This window comes from Protomyctophum parallelum, assembly GCF_964188405.1.
Source record: "Protomyctophum parallelum genome assembly, chromosome: 9".
NCBI lineage: Eukaryota > Metazoa > Chordata > Actinopteri > Myctophiformes > Myctophidae > Protomyctophum > Protomyctophum parallelum.
Genome location: NC_139706.1, coordinates 7,073,441 through 7,083,696, shown reverse-complemented (window position 1 = coordinate 7,083,696; position 10,256 = coordinate 7,073,441). Strand labels below are relative to the sequence as shown.

Sequence of the window (10,256 nt, the reverse complement as noted above, 5' to 3'; positions counted from 1 at the left end):
CACAACACAAGATCACGGCACTGGTATTCGGTATCGGTATCGGCTAACACAGAAATTGAGGTATCGGGATCGGAAGCGAAAAAAGTGTATGGGGACATCCCTATAAATGTCCCATTCATTTTTCCCATAGACGTTTCAGAGAGTATTTATTCAACGACCTGTAAGCCTCGGACAAAGCCAGTGATTTGGCTTTGTCCGAGGCTTATAGATCTTTAGTTTAAATACATACTTTCTGAAAAGTCTATGGGGAAAATGAATGGGAAATTCTCTTCCGGGCCGCTTGTCGTCATGAAAGCGGGCGGGACTGAAAGGGGGGCGGGACTGCGACGCTCTATGGAATCCAAATGAGGTGAAATCAGTCGCGTGGCGTGGCGACCGACCGGGAGAACTTTAATCCATGGGAACTTTCCACCGCTTTTTTCCCCCACAGATCTCCAGATCCATATGTCCGTGACGGACGGCGTGACTATCCCGGACGACCGGGCGTTCGCCGGCTTCAAGGCGGAGTGTCTGTGCGAGGAGGGATGGACGCTGACCTACAACAAGTCCGGCATCACGGTCTGGACGCAGAGCATGGACGAGGAGAAGTCCATCCACAAGATCAAAGTAAGGAACTAGACCTCTTCATAGTAGACGCACCATATGATCGGCAGCGTCGACATACCCTGCAGCCCATTTGCTCAGACACATTTGACGTAAATTCTCCATTCATTGTCAATGGCATTTAATTGTGTTTGTTTGTGTTCAGACAGAATCTACACTATAGCTGTTTATAGTGGGGGTCTCTTCCGTTGACACCTTGAGACCCTGCTGTCAGAGTAAGCTAGTAGGCTAGTACTGCCTGGAGCTCATATCCCCCCCTACCCTGGTGTCAGAGTAAGCTAGTAGGCTAGTACTGCCTGGAGCTCATATCCCCCCTACCCTGGTGTCAGAGTAGGCTAGTACTGCCTGGAGCTCATACCCCCCCTACCCTGGTGTCAGAGTAAGCTAGTAGGCTAGTACTGCCTGGAGCTCATATCCCCCCCCCCCTACCCTGATGTCAGAGTAAGCTAGTAGGCTAGTACTGCCTGGAGCTCATACCCCCCCCCCCCCTACCCTGGTGTCAGAGTAAGCTAGTAGGCTAGTACTGCTTGGAGCTCATATCCCCCCCTACCCTGGTGTCAGAGTAAGCTAGTAGGCTAGTACTGCCTGGAGCTCATATCCCCCCCTACCCTGGTGTCAGAGTAAGCTAGTAGGCTAGTACTGCCTGGAGCTCATATCCCCCCTACCCTGGTGTCAGAGTAAGCTAGTATAGGCTACTGCCTGGAGCTCATATCCCCCCCCCCTCCCTTGCCTTGCCTGAGTGGTTGGTACGGGTACAATGAATCAAATTACAATTTAAGCAAGTAAGCAAGAACGACACATGGCATTGGTAATACATCAAAATACATAGAACTAGTCATCAAGGATCATACTTAAGCTAATTAAGAACCTGACCACCGTCTAACAGTAGAATATCTGTACAATATAAAACACTATAGAATGCTGGTAGTTGTTTGAACGAGTAGTTTGGCAGGTTTGAATACCAGGTGGGCTATGTTATGTTATGTTGTTGTTCATTTTACAGATTGCAGCTTTAGTTTAACTCGAGAGTGTAGGCCTATGTAAATAAACGGACCAAAACACTAGCGCAGGTTTTGAAATGCCTTGTTGAAGTTCCTACATAACATAACCTAGAATAATGTAAGCAAACGAGCGTAGGATCTTTCAGGATCATTCTTTTTTTTCACAAGGATCATTCTTTTTGCCAGTTTGCCATTTGCACATTTAGCCTCTCGGAGTCGGACCCAAAACAAAATTGTGTTGTCGTTGGATAACATTTTGTCCACAATGCCATGCTGTATTGATGTCGGTACCATTAGGAGAGATAACAGGCAAACGTTGATCAAATTAACAATTCCTCTACATTCCTCTACATTCTCTAATCGTCTAATTGTAGACGTCTTGTAAGATGTTTAACAATAATTTAACTTGCATTGAACGTTAAATTAGATCTAACTAGAGCTTTGTCCGTCAGGTACTGTAGGTACTGTCCTACTTAGAACGATGCACACTGTTGTCCTGCGATGACTCCTTATCATTAACTAAACTCTCCCCACACAGCCGTCATGTTTTTGTACTACTGAATCTGACAGTGGACTACTGAATCGTTTACTTTATACCGCAGGTTTTTACTATCAAGTCTCGAGAAGCATGGAAAGAGTGGCGCTGGCTGATGACGTATCAGCAACGACGTGGCTACGTAACAGGTGCCGTTATGAAATGCGTGTCAGGCAGCCTCTGTCCAGCCTCTGTCCAGACTGATTTGAGAAGTGACCTAGGGGTCCGCGGAACGCAGCGAATCAGGCTGGAACCCAGGCTAGGAGTTCTTGTTGTGATGTCAGAACAGGCCAGCTTCATATGGAGCCAGGGCAGGGGCCTCTGTCCAGAGCCCGGGCAGAGGTCTTTTGTGGCGGTTCTGGACAACCGTGGGTCCGACAGACTCGACACAGGGCACTGCACTCTCTGTGGGGGGTGTAGAACGCGTGTGTCGAATTTTAAGTCGATGGGGCAAACGGTTCTGGAGTTACAGAAATACAGAGACATGGTGCATGTATAGATAAGATGCTGACACCACGTACTGTATGATGCAATGTTTGGTCTTTGCTGCTGACACGTTGCCTTGTCTTGTGTCTGTCACTTTCACTGAGTGACAGACTGGAAGAACGGGGAAGTGCCGTTTCACTGCAACATGATGTAGCATAGTACTATTATTATACTATTGTCCTACAAAACAATACAATTTAATTAATGAACAGAGAAATACGTACATGAAAATACACACATACAGGTATGAGAGTATAATTAAAGCTAGGGTAAGTGATATATTTTTGGTTAAGACAAAGCTATAGTGTTTTCCCTGTCTCTCCACCTCTTTAATAAACACAAAATACATTTCCGGGTACTGTCTGTAGGTGACTACATTTTAGCCAATTAGGAGAAAGTAGCCATTTATCAGCTTCATTTATCAGCTTAGTTCTCTATCCTGATTGGATACAATGGGCATCCCGACCTGAAAATGAGCTTTCCGTTTAATAAAAAGCCGGAGAGACAAGAAGACTCCTGTTAACGGAACAAACACTCTATAGCAGTGGTGTTCAACCCATAGACTTTAAAAAATATGGACAAAGCGTTCTCCGGGTCTAACATGAACGTAAAATGAAGCCTGTCAGTCCTTGAATTGTAAGTCGCCATCTTTCTAGATCCGTTTGGGCCCAGCTGGCCCATTGGCTGGCCCAGACAACGAGGCGGGACTTCCCCCCCTTCTTCTTAGCTGGTTTTTATTTTGACTCGAGTGGGTGGGGAATCCAGATCATAGACTGTAACGGTAGCCACGCCCCTCAGAACATACGTGACTTTATGGTCATTTTTTTAATTAATGGGACCATAATTTTCCAATTAGAATATTATGACATTAGAAATGAGACTTTAAACTAGTGACTGGAAGAAGAAAGTATTCATGACCATGTTTATTAAGGTAATACAGTTTAGGTGAAGTTGGGCCCAAATACATGGACTTCTATGGGGCTATGGGTTTTTCTGGCTCCAATGACAGCGCCACAACAGGCCATTATATGAACTTTCAGGAAATCCCGATTTCCTCAGTGGCTTCTCAAAATATCTGTCTGACTGCCCCCCTGGTTCAACCAGTGGTCCTTGCTGGGTTTCCAGGTGGTCCCCAGCTCAATGATGGAGAGTTGGCAACCAAATGGACCCTTAGATCTTTAACTCTTGAGTGTAAAATGAAACCAAATGGACCCCTCTCTTAAGAGTTACATTTTTGTCCTTTTCTTAATTTACAAGAAGTCTACACAATTAGAGAATGTAGAAAAATTGGTAACTGCATGGAATCAGTTAGTGCCATACGCCATACCACAGTGTCACAGAAAAGTTGCAAAAATGGCCAATCTACAAGCTCACAACACGTCGTGATGTGATGTTAGGGGACACGGATTGTGTGTGTTAATATCTACAAGCTTCTACTATCTACAAGCAGCTACAAGCTCAAAACACGTCGCAATGTGATGTTAGGGGACACAGGTTGTGTGCGCGTGCGAGAGTGTGTGTGTGTGTGTATGTGTTTAAAACTAACCCTTTTGGACATACAAGGTTTTACGCCCGACGGCGACAAAATCTAATTCCACTCGTGTGTCCCCCCCCCCCCCCCCCCTCTCCCTGTTGCACGTTATGCTGACGGTCCTGTTTTGTCACATGGGACCGTAGGATCTTAACGGACTGTGAAAGCGAGCCGTCGGTTCCTCATTCTCTGAAGCCACAGCTCAGCTGGCACGGACAGACTGGTTGTTTGATGCACATCAGCTGATCTGTTCATTGGTGTAGAAATCCTGCCCCGTTTCTCTAGCAGGAGACACGTCTCTACGCAGTCAGATGTATCGACTCATTGTCACATCACAGGCTTTTACAAAGAAGTTGTAGAGAAGAAGTGGGTGAAAGATTATCGTGTTCGTGCACGACGGGCGCTTTAACACGGCTGCCGTTCCCGTAAGGAGAGAGTGAGAGTGAATAGAGCAGGAAGTATATGAGATGAGAAGTAAAGAACACGAGCAGGTCAAATTATGAAACATCATGCTCTGTTTTGTGTGTGTGTGTGTGTGTGTGTGCGTGTGTGCACGTCACGCGCCTGCCTGGGTTCGGGCAGAGAGCTTAGCCTTCCATTAGGTATTTACTTAAGGGAGGTGTGTGTGTGGTCTGTGTTGTGTGTGTGTGTGTGTGTGTGTGTGTGTGTGTGTGGAACAGGATGTGAAAGGCAGGTGATTATTCAGCTGCACTGTAAAATAAATAAATAAATAAAGAGAAACCCTTCGGGGTCCATTTGTATTCAAATATCACTCAGGGCTTTACAGTGTATGGGTGATGTGGCACAGGTAGATTACACTACCTTCTGCATGTTGCTGTGCATGTGTGTGTGTGTGCGCGTGCGTGTATGTGTGTGATATACACTTCTGCTCCAGGTGCTTTGAGGGAGAACTCGAGTCTTTTCTTCTCCCCCCCCCCCCCCCTCCCCCTACACACAGTAAAATCCTGACTGTTAATCCTGTTAATTCAACTCCCAACAGTGGCCTGTTAAGGCCTATTCGTACTACAGTTTTAGGTGATAAGGTGACCACCGAAACAGTGGTTAGTAAAAACAGAGAGATGTGTTGGGGTGAAGCGGTGAGTCGCTTATGTAGTTTCCGGTTTCTGATCAAAACCATGGACCGTGCCGTAGATTCAGAGATGATGGCAAGATTTGTCGGCATCTCTAGTTGTCGCCCTCCAGTGCTGCCTGTGTATGTGAACGCCATCCATTCGCTATCTGTCACAGTGGTAAATTCAAAGCTCTTGGGAGAGAGCCAGAGATACATAGAGAGGTTATGGAAATTAATGCAATAAGTCAACAGAATGTTCCTGGGTAAGTACAGCACGTCCCTCAGTACTGTGTGTGTGTGTGTGTGTGTGTGTGTGTGTGTGTGTGTGTGTGTGTGTGTGTGTGTGTGTGTGTGTGTGTGTGTGTGTGTGTGTGTGTGTGTGTGTGTGTGTGTGTGTGGGTGTGTGTGTGGGTGTGGGTGTGTGTGGGTTGCCCTTATTTGCCTAATCCCTTGGAGTGTATTTTATGTGTGTTCAAGGAGGGACTGGCTGCGTGCATGCGTGTATTCACAGAGGACAGGTGTGTTTCCCCCCGTTACATACAGAGACAGCCAGGAGACATTTGACAAATATGACAGTTAGAACAGGTTGATTTCCATTCCATTCCTCTTTTCCTCATATCTGTCTAGACCCACTTGTTGAAACAATGTGTCTGTACTGTGTGCGCGTTCTTATCGATATAATATATTTTCATGTTTACAATATAAGCCCTTCGCTAAATCCCACCCCTAAAAGTGATTGTCCATGAAGTGCCAATCCAAATAGTTTAGCAATTGTTGCTATGCAGGTCAAGCTTTCGCCACCATGTCAGTGTTATTTTTGCCTGGCTGTGTTGTTGGACATTTACACGGCTTTACGTCGAGAAAGTTACAGGACTGACCCTCCCAGGTGATGGCAATTAATACTAATCACCGTAGTCTTATACCGTGCAACACGAAAACTCGGGTGGTGGTCGTTAAAAGTTGATTTCTCCCTCTGTCATTTCTAGTTTATTTAAATAATGTCATGCAAATTTCTCCAGTACAGGCCTGGTTGACTAGCTTCAGAAGACATTTTGATGCTCTTGCTGCTGAAATGATCAATTATTTATATGGAGACATCCTGTCATTTAACATGCATCTCAATGGGGGAGGAGGACAGCTGCACCTGTCTCCTCACTGCTGACGTGCCTATTGGACAAAGACGGGTTGGGGAGGGACTTAGCCAAGGGCTAATTGTAATGAGAACATAATATAACATACGGTATAATGAACGGTAATGAAATATTATTATAGAGAGAAAGAGAGAGAACCAGAGTAACACATACAGAGCAAGTGAGGAAAGCCATTTAGAGAAGGAGAGCTCTCGACATCATTGGAGGAAGGAAGGAACACAATTTAAGTCTTGAGTCGGTCGTTATGGTTATAGCATGCTAATCACCATTAGCATCACCACGCTAATCGCCAATGCCTCTAGTCATTGTCATTGTATATAAATTACATACGTACGTACGATATCGATATACGATATTTGTACTTTACTTTCGGATTTCCAATACTTACTTCTATACTCCACTACATCTCAGAGGAAAGAAATATGCTTTTACTCCACTACATTTATTTGAAAACTTTAGTTACTATATTTACTGTGATTATTATTACAAAACATTAACCACTTCAGCCCTATATACATTTCGGCCATTTAAAAATAGCAGATGTACAAGCTCACAATGCGTGGCGTCGCGACGCATTGTGAGCTTGTAGATCTGCTGTTTTTAAAATACTTTTAGACATTTGAAAACTTGAAATGGGACATTCTGCATAGTGAATACTTTATACTTTTGGTAGGCTACTTTGAGGACATTCTGATGCCAATACTTGTACTTTTACTCAAGTACATTTTGAATTCTGGACTTTTACTTGCAACAGAGTAGTTCTGCGTTGCAGCATTTATACTTTTACTTTAGTAAAACAGTACTTTTTCCATCACTGATTATGACCGGCCTTGATAACAACCAGCAGCACGTGCCGCGTGCATGTGTGTCTGTGCAGTGCGTGTTGTGTGCGTGCGTGCGTGTCTGTGCAGTGCGTGCGTGTGTGTGTGTGTCTGTGCAGTGCGTGCGTGCATGTGTGTCTGTGCAGTGCGTGCGTGTGTATTTGTTTACCACAGGGAGGATTGATGAGCTGTCAGATGGCTGGCCATCGTTCCTTCACCCCACCCCTATTTAACACACACACACACACACACACACACACACACACACACACACACACACACACACACACACACACACACACATCTCTGCACACAGTCCGCCTTATACCACAGACTCAGAGAGACCTGTCTCACACGGACGCCCTTCAATTTATTATTCTCCCTCCCTCTATTCTGAATTAGTTTAACGCATGCACACACACACACACAGAGAGAGAGAGAGAGAGAATGCACGTGCAGATGTGAGCTCAGCTCCCCATCTGTCTGTCTCCATGTCTTTTAGCCTCTCTGAACTCCCTTTCACCCGTTTTACTGCTCTCCCTCTATCTGCAAATTAGTCTGTAATGGAATCACGCACACACACACACACGCACACACACACACACACACACACACACACACACACACACACACACACACACACACACACACACACACACACACACACACACTAGCTGTCAGAGTTGGAACATGGATGGAAATAATGTGACACAGGAATGTTTGTACATTCTCACTGTGTGTTTGCATATGCACAATTTAAACATGTACGTGGATATTGAAACGGGGCCTGAGCAAAAGTCCACGAAGGCTGTTCTGTTCTAATCTAAAACCGGCATGTGGTTGCAGGTTTGTGGGTCGGGGCCCCGTAGTGGACGCTGTGAAATACTTTGACTTCAAACGATTTAAAATGTCTTTAAATAATACAATTCATGTCTCCCTGGAACCCTAGTGAAATTATAACATCTCAACATGCTTCCCTGTAATTAATGGATATTGTTTTTATGGAATTATGTTTTTAAATTATAACAATAGAGGCTATATACGCGTGATATCATCATCATACCCGGAAGTTATGCAGGAACGCCTACTGAGTGTCAAACGACTTCTAAATTCTGGCCTTGACAGCCCATACATCCACACAGAAATAATCTTTATGGAAGGATATTTGTCTTCACAGTCTGTTCAAACACCCCCATCAAAAACACACACCAAGACAATAGGTCCCCACTGTATACAGAACCATCCCATCACACTGTCCACTGTATACAGAACCATCCCATCACACTGTATACAGAACCATCCCATCACACTGTATACAGAACCATCCCATCACACTGTACACTGTATACAGAACCATACCATCATACATCGTACGAACCATACCTATCGGCGGGGCAGTTTGTTTAATGCCGCGATGGCTGAGGGGACAAAACTCCTGCTAAAACTGACCTTTTTCCATGGCAAGGTTCTGTATCTTTGTCCAGATGGCATGAGGTTCAAAAAGCAATACAGAGGATGATCAGTGTCATTTGATATTGAAAGTGCTAACCGTGTAATGGCTTTATTGTTCATAATTATCGGAAAGTGTGGGTGTCGGCCAGGGAGTCCGATGATCTTGGAAGCAATCCGGGTAATACTGAAAAGATTGTTTCTGTTAGAAGGTCCTGGGTTCGATTCCCACAGGAGACGCTGTGGGCGCTGGGGGCGTGTTCTCTCCTTGCTGTGGGCGTGTTCTCTCCTTGCTGTGGGCGCTGGGGGCGTGTTCCCTCCTCCGCGTCATCAGTGCCCATACCCGAGGCGGGGTTGGCGAAAGGACCTTTCTGTGTGGAGTTTGCATGTTCTCCCCGTGTCCCCTAGGGTAGGTACTCTCACAAAAACATGCAGTAATCCTGGTCTCTAAAACTACCTCCATCTGTATGTATATATATATATATAATGTATGTATATATATTATTACAGGGTGAACATTTTAACTCAAGTCTTTGCTTCTGGGGAGGTCCCTGAAACAACATATTTTCAGTTGGGGGAGGGAGGCATATTACGTATCATTTTTAGGGGTCCTTGACATGAAATATTGAGCACCACTGATACAGACACATAAGGCTTTCTCAGAAAAATTCCCAAATGGGTTAAAAGTAAGACTAGTATCCTTCTATGCAAGGATCTGCACCGATGTTCACCGGCAGTAGAATAATCTGGCTTAAAGTGGTTAAAATGACTGAGACACAGATGTGGGTGAACAAGGAGAAGACCATCGAGGAACAGAGATAAAACGATAGCCATCTTGGACTGAGGCATAGAATAAGTTACAAATTACAATCATCTGGGGGTCGCACATATCTCCCCTTTCATTTATGCATTCATATCTCTCTCTCACTCTCTCTCTCTCTCTCTCTGTCACGTTTCCTCTTTATTATAATTAACACCGTTATCCCCTGTGGCTGCTGTAACTGTAGTAACGGTAATAGCCTGGAGTGTGTGTGTGTACTGTGTGTGCGTGTGCGTGTTTAATGTATTAGTGAAAATAGCCGCTGCGGTTGTGATTGCACTTCACGATCGGCTGTTTATTGTGTACACGCCGCCATTGTACAGTGAAGTGTGATACGTGGTTCATCAGACTAATCGTTTCAGTCGATTATAAAACATCTGCAGTGTTGATTTGATTCTGTAGTGAACGTGTTTGCTCTGCTGAATGTGGTGTAGTGTAGTTCATCGTAACCATGTCTGGTTTCTATTATGGATTTCAGGTTCAAGTTCATCTGTGCCCATTGGCCTGTTTCTTAATTATTTATCCACTCTTCCACACACATGCACACATGCACGCACACACACGTACTCCCGCACTCATTCGAGCCCATTTGATGACTAATCATTTACACGAGAGTAATTATAGCGTGTGTGTGTGTGTGTGTGTGTGTGTGTGTGTGTGTGTGTGCGTGCGCGTGTGTCCTACAGTGTCGGATGGTGTGTAAGGACGTGTGTGCGGAGGCCATGTATGACGTCCTCCACGACACGGAGTACCGACGCAAGTGGGACTCCAACGTGATCGAGACCTT

General features: G+C 45.0%; 1 protein-coding gene and 1 long non-coding RNA gene across 2 annotated transcripts in view; one reads left to right on the top strand and one right to left on the bottom strand.

Annotated features, from left to right (window-relative positions):
* LOC310864853 overlaps positions 1–10,256 on the bottom strand; it is a 26,455-nt gene that overhangs the window by 2,419 nt on the left and 13,780 nt on the right. The window lies entirely within an intron of this gene.
* The window catches only part of stard10 (StAR related lipid transfer domain containing 10), a 22,751-nt gene continuing 12,930 nt past the window's right edge, over positions 436–10,256 (top strand). Inside the window, exons 1-2 of the mRNA XM_083773653.1 lie at positions 436–606; positions 10,156–10,256. The exon at positions 10,156–10,256 is cut by the window's right edge and continues 47 nt beyond it. Coding sequence (XP_083629779.1) covers positions 445–606; positions 10,156–10,256 — 263 coding nt within the window. The 5' untranslated portion in view covers positions 436–444. The remainder of the gene's footprint in view (positions 607–10,155) is intronic.